Source organism: Muntiacus reevesi, chromosome 1 (assembly GCF_963930625.1).
Source record: "Muntiacus reevesi chromosome 1, mMunRee1.1, whole genome shotgun sequence".
NCBI classification, from domain to species: Eukaryota; Metazoa; Chordata; class Mammalia; order Artiodactyla; family Cervidae; genus Muntiacus; species Muntiacus reevesi.
Genome location: NC_089249.1, coordinates 27280660 through 27299433, shown reverse-complemented (window position 1 = coordinate 27299433; position 18774 = coordinate 27280660). Strand labels below are relative to the sequence as shown.

General features: G+C 41.4%; 1 protein-coding gene across 3 annotated transcripts; it reads right to left on the bottom strand.

Moving 5' to 3' along the window:
- Positions 1–5468: 5468 nt before the first annotated feature.
- On the bottom strand, positions 5469–17752 carry PTHLH (parathyroid hormone like hormone). 3 transcript variants are annotated; one of them, XM_065921764.1, is made up of 4 exons: positions 17369–17752; positions 16712–16834; positions 10422–10844; positions 5469–5947 (listed from the first exon to the last, which is right to left on the bottom strand). In XM_065921764.1, exons 2-4 carry the CDS (start codon positions 16810–16812, stop codon positions 5938–5940), a joined length of 534 nt encoding a protein of 177 aa, XP_065777836.1. In that variant the 5' UTR covers positions 16813–16834; positions 17369–17752; the 3' UTR covers positions 5469–5937. The 3 variants fall into 3 exon arrangements, with proteins under 3 accessions (XP_065777836.1, XP_065777828.1, XP_065777818.1); XM_065921756.1 differs by having other exon boundaries at positions 17353–17751; XM_065921746.1 differs by lacking the exon at positions 17369–17752 and adding an exon at positions 17009–17335.
- Positions 17753–18774: the final 1022 nt, after the last annotated feature.

Here is an 18774-nt window from a genome sequence, read left to right as displayed (position 1 = left end):
CCTCCTTTCCAAGTAATTTAAAAAGAAATAAATAAGTAGCCAAAAACCAACCCAGAGGAAAACCCGTTGGAAAGAAGGGATGCTGGCTCATTCATTGTCGCCCTGTGTGGGCAGTGGATGGACGGATGCTGCAACATGGGCCCACGCATCTGTTAGGTGGGGAAAGAATTAACTGTGGCGATGTTTTTGACTCCTAAATGCAACTGCTCTGCTGTGTGCCAAATGTTCACATAGAAAATCAGCAAACTCCAGGGAGCCGGGGAGGGGGAGGGAGACTTGGAAAAATTGAATATTGGAGTTTTTGGAGCAGGTTGAGAGGTAACAGGAGGGGGAAGATTTCATCTCTGAGGTGGTCCCATTTTAAATATGTTTTAGCCTTCTTACAGAAAGTGGCTCTCTGTATACCTTTACACACCCGCCCGCCAGCCAGGACTCCCTGGCCTCCTCCGCCACCCTCCTTTTAAAGCAACAGCTGCTCATTCATGGGCCTATGCAAACACCTGGACTCCTTGGCTCTGCTTGTGTGCGTGTGTGTGTGTGTGCGCGTGTGTGTGTATGTGTATGTGAGAGAGAGGGAGAGAGAGCAGTTTATGAGCTTTGTGGAATAGAGGGTTGTAGTTAGCCTTAGAAGGTGCCAGAAGGAAAGGAGGAGAGAAGCTGGTCAACAGTGCCTTCTCAGACAGTAGAGAGAAGAGCAAAAAAGGATCGTCTCAAACCCATGATTTCGCTGCACTCACCGAAAGCAAGACTAAAATAGGTTTGTCTGGAAGAACCTCAAGCTTTGCTGCAACACTGTAGCAACAGCACATAGACTCTGAACCCCGGGAGTCAGATGCGCCCGACTTTGAGTCCCTTCTCTGCTCTGTGACCTCTGTATGCTCTTGGGTAAATTGTCTAATCAGTCTCGGGGAAAACTGCATCATCTGTGAGATGGAGACACCTCATGAGATGCTTGGAAAGATTAGAGTGTAAATTAGGATTGCAACCTAGGCTTAGTGAGCTCGTTGAAAACAAGCATTAGCTCTCATATGAGGTAATGTGTTAGGTTAACTTATTCATTATGGCATACCAGTTGTTATAATGTCATAAAATAATGCTAAGGAATAGGATTTCTAATTCTTGAGGAATTAAGAATATCTCACTCTGTCATCCGAAAGAAAAAGTTCTTAAGACAATATGCCTGTTTTCTAGCTTCTTTCACCCATAGACAGCTATGATAGAACACTTCAATGTATTGTTTGTGTTCTACATTGACTCAAGGGTTATACTATAAAAGCTCATAATGAATAAAAGAAAGAGTAATGTGAAAACAGAATTACTAAATCCACCGTGGTGCAGTTTGTTATTATCTTGCTTTTATTTTGTAGAACACGGGGCGGTTCAACAGAGGTGTTCTGCAGGTGTTTGGTGACCAGCGTGTGAGCTCAAATGGAAGATGGATGGGTTAGTTTGCTTTTCAGATCCCGAAGCAACTTGGATTTGGCGAAGAGTAGGAGTCACCACTAAAATAGTCCAGTTTTTCAGAGACACGTTATGTCATTTATTAATGTCTTCCAGTTTGAAGGAAAACGTAAAGAAATTCTCTGGAAGATGTTTTGACGTTTAATTAAAAAGCAGTTTGAAAACATGTCCCTTGTGCTTTGCCCTTGTAAACGTGCGTGTATCAGAAACTTATACAAGATGTGAATGTTCTCATCCTGATGCTGTGGAGCTCTAGTTGGGAACCGTGTCCATTAATCTTCTGACAACACAGCAGTGGGCCTCTGCGCACAAGTGGGCCCTGTGGGTAACCTCTGTGCAGTGTATTCATAGGACAAATACCTGATACTTTAAATTCTCCTCCCTTCCTCTGGGAGGTTGCTGCATACTCAACACAAACCCTGGCTTCTTGTATTTTCAAGGCTGGAAAATTTCCTCTTAAGGCAGAAGCTGAAAAACAAAGCATACCCTGGTGAGTAGTTGATAACTTGGAGCAGTTAGTCATTCTCTGAGCTTCTTGCTATTGAAATAAGAGAATGGCATGGCACAGGAATCTGAAATACTCAAAACTCTGATTTATTTCCTGCCTCCAGCAGACTTTTTTGCTTAACTCTGCTTTTCAGTCTATTCATCCTGAAACTGAAAGAACTTTTAAAGTCTGTTCCAGGAGTATTTCTTGAGCATCTGCTATGCACTAAGGCAGTGTACTAATGTAGTGTTGGATGCTGCATATTGACTAAGACAAGGCTCCTGTCCTTAAGAAGTTCACGAAATAATTAGTGAAGTAACACTGGCAACTTTGAAGGAATAGTGCTTCTCTTAAAGGATTGACTCGGGACACATGATAATATAATTCACTGAAGTAATATTTTCAGCCTTTGGAATCTTCATAGCTAATGATGTTTAATACCTCCTCTGAGTTGAGTTCAGTTGAGTCCTTCCGAGGAATTTAGCACGTGGTCATGTTTTGCTAACTGTATAATAGAATCTTTGATAGTAGTCTTACTCTTAACACCTTCTGGGTTATTAAATAAAAGGAAGTGGCCAACATTTGTGCTTGGAATGTCTTTTAACCTTTGTTTAAGGAAGAAATGATGGCTCTGCTGGGAATACTTCCTGGGAACACTTAGATCTCTCCATAAAAGTGCATGCCACAGAAGATGAACCCTCCGAATTTCGACATATTTCTCTGTCCATGGCTGGTTCTGTTTTCCCATGGACTTCGTGGCCAATGGGAAAAATAGCAGTTAAACTGTAAGGTACTCTAGAGTCAAGCTCTAAATTATCCTAAAGTTAATGCCCTGTGATGATCTAAGCATTTCAGAATTTCTTACAAAAGGCATTAGCTTTGTTCTTTAAGCACTTTGGGCACCTTTAAACCATATTTCAGAACTTTCTTTAATGACTTGACTATGAGATAAAAGTAAAGAAATACTTAACTTTGTGCTTCTGGTTGGGTCCATTATACATGGTATATTAAAGAACTTTTTGAATTTTAAAAAGATTCCTTCCCTTTGTCCTTGTATGGTGGTTATAGAAAGTGAAATAGCTACTTTACTCAATAGGTACTAAGGTTAGGTAATGGGAAATTAAAATAAAATCTTAACCTTCAAGGTATGTGATTATGCTTTCTCCTAAGAAAAGCTTCAATTTCTCTATATTTCACAGATTGATGCTGCCTCCATCCCCAACTAATTTTTGTAGCAAGAAAGGGACACACCAATCATGATTTTGTGATATTTTCAGGACCAATAACGTCCACACTGATTTGGGTTCAGCACTTAATGTAGTCCTGCACCTGTTTCACAACAATGGCTAAGAAAACAGAGAGGAAAGCAAAAGGTCTTCACACATAAGTTCAACTCTTGTCTTCTGTAATTGGACTCCCCAGTGTCCATAAATGTGTATTAGGAGTCTAATTAAATATCAAATTTCTGTCTGAATAAAATTTGAGGAAGGCAATAGCAAGTTAGTAAGTTAGGTTTTATTTTTTAATTTCTGAATACTTAGTCCAACTTGAGTTTATTTAAAACATTACTTAAGTCAAGCGTGAACCATGTTCTCTTAGACTGTAATTTGCTAAGACTTTATTTACATTCAAACACTTATTATCTTAAATTATATATTTCAGTTTTTCTTTCATAGGAAATAACAATATCAAAAAATGACTTTTTTCCACCAAAGGAATTTTTTTACTTCTTCCATCATCCCATTCCATCCCCTATGCTGTGATTTTACTGCTCATCACTGCTTGAAGACTGAATATATGACTGAAGGTAATAAATGCATTAATAATATTTTGGTCAGAACTGATAACTATCAATTCTGCTTTTATTTCTCAGGAATAGACTATTTGTGAAGAAAAGCTGATGTTTCCTGGCTGTAATGTCCAGGTATTTACCAAGTTAGTGTTTATAAAACAGTTTTCATGTGAATAACATAAGGATTTGATGCAGTCTTAAGATTTAGAGTTTCAGACAGAATTCTGAAAAAATGTGATTATATCTAGTTTTAAGACTTTCCAAGCTAGTTGCTTTATACAGGTTTAGTGTTTTGGTCTTAACATCTACGTATTCCTTACAAATATCCAACAAATTCATAATTGAAGATAAGCACAAACTCTGTTTGCTTACTAACATGTGTTCAACATTCTTAATTTTCAAAAAATTTTTTAAAGATTTATTTTGGATGTGGACCATTTTTAAAGTCTTTGTTGAATTTGTTACAATACTGCTTCTGTTTTATGTTTCAGTACTTTGGCCACAAGGGATGTGGGACTTGAACTCGCCAATCAGGTATTGAACATGCACCCCTTGCATTGAAAGGCAGAGTCTTAACCACTGGACCACCAGGGAAGTCCTCGGTTCAACATTTTTACCCAAAGTAGTAAGATGGGTCCTGTTTTCAAGGCTGTGAGCCTCAAGTGAAATTATGAATAAGTTCAGTGTTAGAATATTCCTCCCAGAAACATTATCCTACTCATATCCAGCTCAGACTAATCTCTCCCTATGTGGTTTCCCCCCCATTTTTAAAAGTTCTTAGAATTTTGGATTATCTCAGGTTCTTGAATACATCATTTTAGTTGTTTCATGTACATGTATGTATTCTCTACCCACTGGAGAGAGAGTCTTGCGGGCATTTAGAACTTTCTGGGTATCCCCCAAACATCTAACAGATTCTCAACATGATGCTGAGCCCAAACAAATGACTTCCTAATGGCCTTTTGTTTTGCTGTGTTGTTTTTCACTGATGAGTTCTCAGATGCAAAGAAAAAGATTCTGTGGAAAGAAGGTGTTTGTGTTTTCATTTGAAAATAGAAGTAGGAACAACCAGGATGATATGCAAAATGGAAAGGGGATTGCGTGTGGTATTACATATGTGCTGTTTGCAACCATGGTCCCTGGAAGTGGGGTGTCCCAGGAAAGACATCTTCACCAGTGAAGGCTCTTTGAATTGCCACGTATCTCCCAAACCTGAGTCCCTCTTCACTCACTGGTAGGAAAGGTTAACCCAGGTAGAATTCTCAAGCAGCTCTTACTGTTGACCCACAAGGGCAAACTCTCTCAAATTAAACCTTACACTGGGTAAAATTACCCCTGGCCTTAAAGTTCCTGATCTTCCTCTCTCCCTGTTTTTCATCTCCGGCTAACTCTCTGGACTAAGTTTCTTTAATTTTTTTCTCCTGACTTTTTTCTGCTTTTTTTCTGCCCTCTCCACTCTTCACTTTGAATAGGATGTACTTCATAAAATGATGTCTAGATAACTCAGCCATTCTACTGAATTGAACTTAAATATTGGACAAAATAATTAAAACCACATTTTAAGTGGTTTTAACCTAAAAGTTAATGTGAAAATGTTGGAATTTGTACCAATATAAACATATTAAACTTAAGACCATATTCAAATACGGTTAAAAATTACATCATGTTCCTTCTACTAGAAATCTTAAAGGATATATATACATAAAATTCACCTTCTGAGTCATGATGTAATTTAGATTATATTTTATTAGACATTCTTTACAAATTTAAAATACTGCTATTTTTACATGCACAGAGGAAAATCAGTTTGGATAATTATATTTAGGCATTCATTAAGATCAACCACAAAATAAAGACACTTTATTGTGTCATTTATCAACATACTTGATATGTATATCTAAAGTGCATTATGTTACAAAAAATATAGAAATTCAGCAGCACCAAGATACATTTACAAAATAAATACATCAGTTGACAAAATAAATTATGGTAAATGTGATAATAATAATTGGATTAGCCTTGGCAAAAAAAAAATATTCACAATAACCAATGTGCAGTTTCATAGAGCAATGGGGGAGACAGTTTTATTCCAATGCCATTTACAATATTTACAGACAATAAATATTTCTAATACTTTCCACATGTTCATTATTACAGAATCCTGCAATACGTCTTCTGAAGGTCTCTGCTGAAAAATTCAATGCCTCCTGCAAAGAGAAAGAAGCAAAAAAAGAAGAGGAGAAAACAAGTTAATTTTCCTTGCAAATGAAGAGACATAAAATAAAGATGTAAATTAAGGAACATAGAAACACAATGGAAACTGATTCAGGGGACTTCTTGTAAATATCTTTTCCAAAAGGTGCCTGTGGGAACCACCTGACTCTCCAGAACCCTCTGCTACAGGCAGGTTCTTTAATCTGATCTAACGATCAATGTAACACAGAAAGGAAAATGGATCTGCATTTCTAATTATACTCTGTCAGGAAAAGGAGACCCTTTGAGAACTTTCCAAAGCCGCTAACTGGCAAGTTTGGGAAGAGGAGGGACACATTTGAGAATTCAGAATAAGGCCATGTTGTGTTATCCATTGTTAAATACACCTTTGCTTAGAAGTTTATTCCCCAGGGATGCCCAACAGAGGTGACGCAAAGGTTGCTTATTCTTTTCAGGTTCTCATTTGGCCAATCTCTCACTCAGATTAGTGGGCAATTGTGAGGGTTGAGTGTGTGATTTGGGGTAAATGTTAGAAGGATGAGTAAAGTATGTTTGGCTGATGATTTGAGGATGAGGATGAGGATATCTGTCCTTCTTCAGCTGTTCTTAAATACTAATGAATAAAATTATTTGGGGATTTTTGTTTTTGAAGCCAAAACTAAGAGAATTGCTGCTAGTTTTTTGACTGGATCTTACATTAGAAAGTGGGAAAGCCTTTTTTAAATTAGAGAATAGGAATCTATTAATTCAAAAGTATAAAATAGCAATATTTCGCATCACTGTGTTTGTTTTATTACCCAGAATGAGTTTCCACTTGGGAGTGACATGTTTTCTAACCCTTCTAAACACGGTAATGACAGTATTTTCAGATATGTGTGTTTAGTTGTTCAGTTATGTCCCCTTCTTTGTGACCCCAGGGACCTTAGCCCGCCAGGTTCCTCTGTCCATGGAATTCTCCAGGCAAGAATACTGGAGTGGAGAAGCCATCCCCTTCCCCAGGGGATCTTCCTAACCAGGGATTGAACCCGGTCTTCTACATTGCTGGCGGATTCTTTCCCGTCTAAGTCACCAAGGAAGCCCATTCTAAGACTAGCGACTTTTTCTCTGCTTCTCTCTCTGCTTTTCTCTTCTCTGTGTGTGGTCTATTTCAGGGAATACCTATTGGTGTCAAAGAAACCAACTATGGAACAACTAGGAACACAGTATGGGATGGAAGCAGTTGGCTGCATCACCGCATTAACAGCCAGAATTTTACATGTCAGACCTGCGTGATTGTGTGACCTACCAAAAAGCAAACTCTTGACAACTTAGGAATTTTATGTGCAGCTTGAAGAATGAAAAGCAAGTTTAGCATTTAGAGTGCTTTAACGTCTTAAGGAATCGACCTCTTCAAGAATTTTGTCTGGAATGAGAAAACAGCTCCTAGTAACAGAGGAAAATAATTTACTATTAAAGTTTTTAAATGGTGGGCAGATGTGGATGGATGTTATGAATAAAGTCCAAAAGGCAACTGTCAAACTCAATCATTGGGTATTGTACTGATTGTAAAATATTTTGGTACTAAATGGCATCTAGTGAATTGTATTTAAGAGTAACACAAGCAAGGAAGGAATGAATAGCCTCTTGAACAATTTATTCCTCAGAAGGCAAGAAAAACGAAATACATTAAAGGACCAAGGAAAAGATCTTTTAATTATATTTCACCCTGCCCAACCAGTTTGCTTGTTATCCTTCCTTCTGACTTCCCTTTGACAAAGGCATGTAGTGGAATAGTCAGGCAAAACATATACCATGACTTAAAAGTATATGTATAAGTTTATTACACATATGAGTATGACAACACTTTAGAGCTCTCTGAGTGCTGAAAAGCTTTCATACTATTTTTAAATAAGTGTTTACCAAGGTAAATTATATGGGTCCCACTCTATTTAGACATCTCACATGTAACATCAAAAATTCTAAAATATAATTTCCAAAATCTAAAGCTGTATATTTTCCATTGGATGATTCATGTAAGAGGATCCATACAGTGTAGGCTCAATAGTTTCTCTTAAGAAATAACACCACTATTACATATTGTAATAAAGTTCATGCTTGCCATGTCATTGGATCTCTGAGATCATTGCATTAATGCAAGGAGATTGAAGAGAGGATGTTAATAAAAGGTGAATTGCTTATAAAACTTTAAAATGGTTATTCTGAAAAGATTCTATTTGGACTACAAAATTTGCATGGCCCCATATGTTCTCATCAGTACACTCCTGAATTTCCCCATCTTGCCTACACCTCTATTGGGTTGTATTGAGAGAATGCTAACGTCTGGCTGCCAAGCATAAAGTGTTTTCCATGAACATCTCTCAGAACCAGGGAACAGAAAGGAGGGGCAGAAACATTCTATTTCTTTCAGTCATAGGTCTGGATTTGATTGAGCACTGCCTAGTTTTTAGTAAATCTACTTTAACTTAGAGACAGTTTTGGGATGTGAACTGACAAGGACTGACTTTCAATTCTCCAGATACTTAAGAGCATTGTAAATTTTAAATGAATAGAATTCATTAAAACATATTTCTACTCCTGTTTATGTATATATACAAAATGGATAAAAGTAGGTTTTGGCAATAAGGTAAAGCCCTTGAATTAGTTATAAATATGTACAATTAGGATCATATCTAAAAATACACTGAATATGTGCATTAAGCCAAGATTTCTAGTTTGTTATCCCTTATATATCCGTTAGGTATTTGCAGAATAGATCACACATTGGGCTAAAGACTCTTCTACTGCCGCTGTCTGTTGGTTACTAAAGCTGCACTACTAGGCCAATGTCATTATTATTTTATATGCTTTTCAATGATGGGTTTTGTCAATTTAACTCAAATATCCCCTTTGAAACATCACTCTGTTATCCAGTCTTTACCAGTCAGAGGAAAGGACTGGAGAAGTGACAGGGGACTCCTTAAATAGCAAGATCATTAGCTGCAAAGAATACATCCTTGTGTTGTTTCGCTCCCCCCCCCCCTTTTTTAAAACCCCCCAGAATGGCTGTACTGGAAAGTAAAAACGAAAAGATCCCATCAGTGGAAATGCAGAGGTAAAGAGCAGCACCAGCACACTGCTGGCCTAAGAATCAAGAAAGGAAATAAAGCCAGTTCTGTACCACTCCCCATTTCCAGGCCTGCTCAGCTGCTTTACCTGTGGAAGGCTTTGGTTTTCAAATTGTATTCTAAAATGAAATGAATACTTACCCCCTTTTTGCCTCACAGAAACACACATACTTAGATAGAGAGATGGATGGATGGATGGTAGAGCCAGAATGAAATCTCAAAGCACCTAAACAATAATGAGCTACAATTTACTGAGTATTTACTCTATGACAGGCATTTAACCCATGTAATCTCATTTAATCTTCACCTGACTCAGTGAGGTTGGCACAAATACCACCTTCATCTTACAGAAGAGGAAATATGTCTTAGAAAGACTAAGGTTGTGAACAATAAATTCAGACCCAAGACTTGAACTTTAGGGTTTCTAGCTCCAAAGTCTGTGAATGTGAAAAGCTGTGAGCTAAGGATAAACAAGCCACATAGATGTGGTTTTATTATTCCTACTATAAAACCCTATAGAAAGTACTTCAGCTTGTCAGTGGACAAATAGGTACATGAGAAAAACTTACGTCCTTCCTAATCTTTACTTAGAAATTTTCAGAAATCATGATTTTTGTTTTGTGAACTGGTAGAAAACAGAGTTAAATTCAATTAAATAAATTCAAAGTTTGTGTGTAAAGTTTTAAATTTAATCACATGAAAATAAATTTAATTTGTAATTAAATAAGTTTAACTGTTCATGGTAGGATATTTTTCTGTAGTGTTTGTAGATCATATCAAAGCCTTTTATTGTTTGTTTGTTTTCCCCTTAAAGGGAAAAAAAAGAAAGAAAAATAATCATAAAGTTCAATTTGGTATAAGAGTGGGGGAAATAAATACAGTTCTTTAACAAATGGTTAAAGTGCACAAGCTTCTACAGCTTGAGGAAAAAGATAAAAGTTCTTGTTGCTGCTGCTGCTAAGTCACTTCAGTCGTGTCTGACTCTGTGCAACCCCATAGACGGCAGCCCACCAGGCTCCCCCATCCCTGGGATTCTCCAGGCAGGAACACGGGAGTGGGTTGCCATTTCCTTGTCCAGTGCATGAAAGTGAAAAGTTGTTAGTAGAGTATTAAAGGATTGGTATTGGGGTTTGCTGCTGGAGAAAGAAACGAGTGATTAAACCCTTTGTGTGTTGAGGGGCTAGGAGGATATTGCCTTAAGGCAAACAATATTCTGAGCCATCTTGGTTTTGTAACCTTTTTAAACCGCGGCGTGATGGACAGAGGCACAGATAGATTCTAGGTCTGTGCAAGCCAGGGTAGAGTGGTCTCCCCACTGTACCTGGGGCACCGAGCAGGGGCTAGGGGCCGCGAAGCTGGTTACCGTGAGTCGAGCTCCAGCGATGTTGCGGAGATGTCATATAGGTAGTCCTCTTCCAGCCCAGTCCCAGCCACGCCTGAGGTCAGCCAGGTCGACCGAGTTCGCCGTTTCTTCTTTTCCTGCTCTTTGCGTTTGCCAGGCTTGCTTTTCTTTTTCTTGCCGGGCGTCTTCAGTGGCTGCTCTTTGTATGTCTCCACCTTGTTAGTTTCCTGAGTCAGGTATTTACCCTCATCATCAGACCCAAATCGGACGGGGTGGTTCTTGGTGTTGGGAGCGGGCTTGGAGTTGGGGGACACCTCCGAGGTAGCTCTGATTTCGGCTGTGTGGATTTCCGCGATCAGATGGTGGAGGAAGAACCGACGCCGTAAGTCTTGGATGGACTTCCCCTTGTCATGGAGGAGCTGGTGCTCAGACACAGCCCTTTTGCTGTAAAGAGAAAAGAGCAGGAGAGGAAGAAGACGGTGACAGTTTAATATCTGACCGAGACCACAAAGACATGGGGAAAGCCTTTGGATGGTCGGGTTGGTCCCATAAGCTAAGCTACACGGCTGCAAGCTGGCTGAGCAAGGAAAGGAGAGATGGGAAGGGAAGAGCCGGCCTTTAGGAGGCTCCAGCCTGAGTCCCAACTGTGCTGCTCCCCAGGTCGGTGACCTTGCTGAGAACATGAACATTCTTGGGCCCCTGGGGTCCCATCTTTTTAAATCTTTTAAATCTGATCTTTAAGAAGATCAGATTCTACAATGGCTATGCTCTCTTCTCAATTTAAACTATTAAGCGTCATTGTTTCAAAAATATGGACAGAAACCACTGACCTTCTTTTCATGGTTTTTGGAGTTGTGTTGGGGAAATAAAGCGTCCTAGTCTGGGAAACAAAAAGGTGGCTGATTTCCCCTAAGTACTCACTCCAGGCATAGGTGTGCATGAGTGAGTGTGCATACATGTGCATGAGCAGGCGTGCATGCACACACACTGATCCCCACTTAAGAAAATAATAATAATACTGAATCTCAAAGAACAGCAAGCTCTACTAGTAAAAGCAAACAAAGTCTGAAGGATGAAGTGAGCTGTGAAGTCTGTCTAGGAAACCATCTGACTAACACACTGAATTTGGACATGATTGATATTAGACTATAGGTTACCAAGAACCTATATGTGAAGGCCAACTGTCAGAGCATGCATAAATTTTTCTGTAAAGTAGTGGGTGGTCTCTTTAAAATGGCTGTCTTTGTGTGTTTAAGTGAGATCATTCTATTTCCTCTGTGCATCATTTTTCTTTTTAATTTAGAATTTCAAAGGTATTATCCTTAGGGCGTAATTAAGAAATTCACCTTTCTATTTCTTCTTTGTCCTAGAAATATCTCTGGGCAAAAATATGAAGTGGTTTTTCTATTAAACAACACTCTAATGAAAACAGAGTGAAAAAAAATTCTATCAATCTTTTTAGATGACACCCTGACTCTTGCTTAAATGTCCATTCGTGTATTCTTCTATTATTCTGTATGTATTAACCAAATTTAAGGATTACATACACGAAGCAGTCATATTATATCTTCTACAACCATACTTCACATAACTTGAATTTCTACCATTGAAATAACCCTCCAAAGTGGCTCAATTTCAAAAGTTTCTGAAGGCATTTCACAGGGCTGGATCCTGTGTATTTTTCCTCCCCAACACAATGATAGATTTATCTGGTCGCTTATTACCTTCATTGATACAACTTATTTAACTCTTCAGAGAAATAGGAGAATAAACAAAACTCTTCATTTTACAGATGGGGAAAGTGAGGTTCAGAGATTAAAGACTTCACACTTACTCACATGATAAGAACAGGGAGAACCAGGGTGCTCCAAAGATGATGTCTCCTGATTCTAAAACCAAGACTGTTTTCCAACTTCCCCAACCCTTTCTCTCACTGAAGTGCATGTTTAGGAAACTAGAAGGGAAGGGCATAAATAGTCGTCTGTGTTGAGAACCATGACAATGGACAAATGGACAGCAATTTATCCGCTTCTTAGAAGACTGAACTGCTTGTCCCAAGTACATTTTCATCACCAAAATAAAGAACCAGGTTTCCCAGAGTCTGGATTATCACTGAGGGAATGACAGACTGTCTAGTTATATTGTGAGTCCAAGAAGAGGAAATCACGGAAACTGTCATTATTTCTCGGACTTATAGCCAGAATACCAGCTCTATTTCAGCATTTTAGTTGTGTGCACTGACTTTAAACCATGTAGCTTGTGCAAAAAAGACATGACTTAATGGAAAGGAATTTAACAGGAGCCTGGTTTAAATGAGGCATGAAGGAGTCTCTCTTCCTTTTGGAAGGTGCCACATGTGACCAGATTAAAATTCACTTACTTTGTGGCAATAGTTAGTATCCTGGAAACTTTTAATGACCTACATGGAGGCTTTGCTACAATAGATTTATATTGTCTAATAACTGTTTTAAAGAACAGGACCGATACACTTACATGTTCCATAAGGATTACACTTTCATAAGTATCTCTTAGCAAAATGTCAAGTTAAAAAGAAGTTCTTACACATGATCATTTTTACTATTTGGAGCTTTTATTACTTTCTCAATTCCTGGCAGATAGCCATTCATCTGTATTGCTCTCCAAATGTATAATACAGCCCATTCTAGCTTACCTTGAAGCCAAACTTTTAATAGTTGGTCTGTTCTAATCAAGTCTCCATTGCTCATGCCTCCTCTGACGGGCATATATGCCTGTCATCCTGGCTAGCCTGTCAAACGTGAGTCACAGTGCCTTCCTAGCTCAGGCACTGCACTTTCCCAGGATGGTTCTCATGGGAAATGGAGTGAGCATTCTATCTTTCTGTTTTACAAAAAGCCTACAATATGGCACAACTTCGTCCAGTTCAAAAATAGTACATCTCTTGTTGAGGTACAAAGCTTCATTCTGCCTTTAGGGGGTAATTATTAATATAGTAGAAAATACAGATGTTCTTAAATGCCGAATCTGAAATGCTGTAGCATAATTTAGTTACTAGTTCAAAGACTTCTGCATTCAAAATATTGTGAAGAATAACTTTCTGGTTGAGCAACTGCATTAGAGGATCAGGAATAGCATAGTATCTATACTGTCAACAAGGAATCAGGTCCATGAGTGTTCTATTTATTTTCCAAATAAGACATTAACTGAGCCAAGAGTAAATGACTAGCATGTACAAACTAGATGTACACAAGTGGTGGGCAATTCCTTCCAAGAGGGAGGCTTTCACTTTAGATAATTCTGAAGTACTTAAGTTATAAATATGGGCTCAATAATAGTCTGTTACTTTGTATATCTGTACACATCTATACACATGGCATATCTGTGCAACGGTCCACATGGCATTTATTACATCCCCAACATGGAAGCACAAGTGTCCTACGTTCACGGTTTCTTTTGATTATTATTTTAAAAAGAAAAAATGTGAAGGAAATGCTTAACACAGATAACTCTAAATTCAGTCAAAATATAGCTTTTCTGTCTTTAAAAGCCACTCTCTAGGGAGTTTTCGGGGAAAAGGATTAAATTTCTAAGGAGCTCTGAAGGAACACAGGGAAGAGCTGGAGTGATGGGAATTCCTTTTTTCAGCACAGGAAGAGGCAGCATGCTCGTGCTGATGCTAGGCTCCTAAGAGGAAGGAGTCTGGGTTTGAGAAGAAAAGTTCTGTGGTCCATGGAAGAGTCAGGGTCAGGGTGTTAGAGTTAAGATGACTCATCAGAAGTCCCTACCAACCCAAATGACTCAGTCAGAAGTTATGCTTTTCATTAAGTGGAAGAGACCCAGTCTGGCTCCTAAGCATATCAGTCAGTGATGTTTTAGGTTTCCGAATCTGCTGGGGTTCTCTCTCTAACTCAAACAGAGACTGTCACCTGCCGGAAGTCCTGTTCATCTGGACGAGAATGTCCATAGATCTTCAACTAGTGGCTCAGACGGTAAAGAATCCGCCTGCCATCCGGGAGAACCAGCTTTGATCCCTAGGTTGGAAAGATCCCCTGGAGATCTTCAACCTGGCAACCTACTCCAGCATTCATGCCTAGGAAATCCTGTGTACAGAGGAACCTGGTGGACTATAGTCCATGGGATCGCAAAGTAGGACACGACTGAGGGACTAACACAGCCTCACTGAGTCAAGTCCTTTTAGACTCACAGGTTCAGAAGATTCACAACTTATATTGCCATAGCCTGGGAATTGTTACTGTTGTAGTAGTTTCCTCTCCTTTAAAAGTTAGCCCTTATTTAGAAAACGTCTAAAGCAGTTTCCCTAATACTTGGTGTGAAAAGTAATTGGGGAGTAATATGATTTGATTACATGTTAAAATTTCTTTTAAGATACTATGCTGATTTATTGTAATAGCAAACTAATGTTTTGTCTAGCACATCAAAATGTACTGTTACTTGGCAATAATGCAAAAACAAATGACTTTTTAAAAAAAAAAAAAAAAAACTCCATTTGGCTGTAATAATTTGATGAAACTTCTTTATCTGCTGATGATTTCAGCCTCCATGAAAAACCATGGCTGTAATGTGATGATCTATTAGCCATTAACTATAAGAATGTTTTGTGGTAGTTTTATAACCATCTGCTGAGTGTGAGTGTTTAACTGCAATATTATATTTCACCCACAAACAAAACTATAACAGAGACTGGCTGCTAAGTGTTTCTGATGTGCATTTTGCAAGGTGCAACAACGAAAGAGTTAAAAATAGACTCTAGAACTAACTTAGCACCATTTTAATGCCATAACTGCAGATTTAATCATGGTCAATTTACTGTTTCTCAAAAGAGAAAACAGGTATTTCTTAAGCAACTGTAAAGAGAAAAAAAATTGGCTCTGTTCCAAGACAGTATTTCTTGGCCAAATAAATACAGTATTTAAGTGTGCTTTTAAAATTTTAGGCTTCATTTATGTTTATATATGCATTTTACATAACTGAATTAAATACGAGTCTCAAAATGAGCAAATAATCTGAAGACAATTTCCAGAAATACATCAGAAAAATCTTGATTTGAAGAATACAATGCAGCTTTATCTTCAGTACAATGTTCTACACAATTTGCCTTAGGAGATTCATAATAGATTTTCATTTCAGTGCCAAGGTTCAGACATGTCTAAGGTAATTTCATTTAAGGATTTTCTGCTTTAATAATAATAGACCAAGGGCACATATAAAAAGTTGCCTTTTGGTACACCCTCGGGAATTTACAAGGAAGCACCAGGAACCTGATTGTAAATATTAGATATTGCTATTTTTATTGTTATTGTAAAAGTTCCCCTTAATTCCTTCACCAGAGGCAAACTCGTCTCAGTTCTCAAACTTTCTGGTTTTCCCATCCTGGACACTGAGAGGGCAGCTTAAAGATCTCCCAAAGATGGTATTACATACACTCATAAACTGCTGGGTCCAGCGGATTATGAAGCGAGTATTACTTTCCCACTCTTCCAACTTTTCAGTCACACAACATGGTGCTATTTCTCTGGTGTGCTTTGATGTATGATTAAAGTCAAAATTATCCTGAAGGAATCACCAAATGAAAATGCCAAGATAACAGATTTTCAGTCTACAATGCAAATATTTGACTCCAGATTAAAGAGCTGTTAGCAATAATTCCAAGGGGGGGGGGGGGAAAGTTTCCACACCTAATCCTCATTTTGGAATTGACCACTCTAGCGTTCTTAAACTGTATCAATACCGATGTTGGAGTTGTGCCATTGCAAAGTTGTTACTACTTCATTATATAACATGCCTACATTATGTAATGTGGTCCCTTTTATATGCTTAAAATTATGTCATTCATAATAAAATTAGATGTAAAGTTTTTGCTTTCCACACAAAACCTGCCACCCACATCCAGTATGTACGTATACAAGTGCACACACACAGACGTATGCCGCCTGGATACCTCAACTTCCTGCGAGTTATCTTAAGCTTTTTGCAATCCTCAGGGTTTCAGAATCTTCCCAGGTTCTGAAAATAACACTTTTCTCTCAGTAGAAGAACTTTTGCTAGAGGAGAATCAGTAAATCGCTCCCTCTCATGGAAACACATGAAAGTTGTCTCTTTTGCCTGTCTCCGGCTGAGGTTTCACCCAGTTCTCCCGCCGGCTTTGAGGACCCGGGCTCAGCTCCGGGCAGGTAGCGGATCTCGCCGCTCTGTAACCCGGGCGAAGAGCATCCATGACCGCGGAGGGCCCTCGGCAGCGCCCCAGTCTGGTGACCTCTCCCCCTGGCCTCCCCAGCCCTCGCCCGGCGCCCTGGGGAGGACCGGGCACTTACAGTCGGCGGCCGAGCTCCTCCACCGAGCGCCCGCAGGAGGGCATCGAATAGCTCAGCAGGAACACCGCGACGCTCCATTGCTGAACTAGCCTCCACAGCATCGTATCCTCTGGCTCTGCGGACCTGCAACGGAGAGGAAAGGGGCCCGAAGTGTCAGTCTGGGACCTCCATCTCCCCGCACAACCCCGCTGCCCCCCTTCAGCCTGCTCTCAGAGAGCGTCTTCAACTTCCAGGGCATCTCCCAAGTTGCAAAAAAAAAAAAAAAAAAAACTTTCACTGGAGTCTCCCGGCACTTACTTATTTAGGAATCAGCTACTCCAACTAACTGTGTTTTTTCCAAACCACACAGGCAAAAAAGGGACCGAAAAAAGGGGAAGAAAAGAAAAAAAAATCAGAGGCGCCTCCTCCGAAGTAATAACCGAAATGAAATGGTTTTATATACGTATCAATGATGAGCAACGTGTTTACACGTCTCCCATAGCAATGTCTAATTAATCCGGCCGGCAGTATCCGGGGTTCGGGGAGCAGGGCTAACTCCTTCCTAAAAAACAGAAGGAAGTTTCCCGCTCCGAAGTCAGCTTCTTTGCGATCTAGGCCGGCTTGTTCCAGAGCCACTTGTAGCGAGACGCGCATATATATACCTAGCTGTCTGTCTACCTCCTCTGGTGGGCTGGTTGCTTCCGGAAAGTTGACTCCACACACCCTGAGAACAAGTTTTAAGTGCGTGTGTCGTCGATCGGGAGGGCCAGGTGGCGGCGAGGGCGGGTTACCAGCGGCGCGGAGGGGCGGCGGCGGCCCCGCTTCACGGCCGGGGAGGCATGCTGGCCGGGCGGTGCAGGTTGGAAGCGAGTTGAAAGCCGAGCTGGGCAATGTTCACACGCTCGCAGGGAAACCTGCCGGAGAAGTGAGCGAGTCGCAAAGAGGTGGCGCCCTAGGAACGCGCGCCGGCCGAGAGAGGGCGCGGGCGCGCGGGGGGCGGGGGCGGCGACCCGAGCGGGCCCAGCTGGGCCCGAGCGCGCCGAGGGGAGCCCAGAGCTGGGAACGTCCCGCCGGCCGCCGGGCGCCCCCCTCCCACCCCAGCCCCGCCGCCCCCGGCGCTGCCCCGAGCTCGGCCGAGCCCCACCCCGGAGCGCTGGCCCCGCCGCGCTGTCCCGGGACCGGGGGCGGATCCGCACGTTCCCGCCCGGTCCCTCCGGCCCGGGACTCCTCGGTGGATCAGCCAGCCCAAGTCCTGAGGGCGTGCGGACCGCCCGGGGGCAGCCACGACCCCCGGCGCGAGGCTGCAGCCGAGTCCCGCGGGACGCGCGGGCGCCCAGGCCGCCGGGGGCGGTCGGCAAGGAAGAGGCCGAGGAGCCGGGGCGGAGAGCCGGGGCGCCCGGCATCCTCGGCGGGGAGGTCGCGGGCCTTGGGCCAGTGCTTTACAGGAGCCCTAAGCCCGCCTGGGGGGCTCGGGAAGCGCGGTGGGAACCCTCCTCCCCGGCCCTTTCCTGGAACAAGCTGAGTGGGGAGCCTTGGCTAAGGATGGGGGAATCCTTCGCTTAGAATGGTAAAAATGGTTTCAGACTCCAGGTCGAGATGGCATTTCTAAGTGTCTCAGTACAGCTGAGGACTTCTGGAGCCCGTCCAAGAAAGCCCGCTCACAGGATGGAGACCCGGTTTTGAATTGCGGAGGGGGACCGACACTCCTGCGGAGCGCACACGACCGTCAGGAGTCGAACCCACCCTTTCTGCGCCGATAACCTACTGTTCCCCGCATCCCCCTCCCGCGTCCCCTGTTACATATTCTAGGATGTCTATCCGTGTCGCTTCAGCCCGCAGAAGCAGCGGGACTGTTGCTCTAAGCCGCTATGCCTCGGAGAAGCGAAGGGAAAGCAGGGGGTTCTTCCTTCAACTGTTGGGCGGGGAAGGACTGCTCTGAATTATCGGGCGGTATCGTCTAGGGAGGGCTTGCAGCGGATGTGAACGCCCGCCCAACGGACTCAGCTCTATCTTTCGGAAATGAACCCGAGTGGTTGGGAACCATTCAAAAGATGTTTGTCTTCGAGACAGACAATCCCACTGGT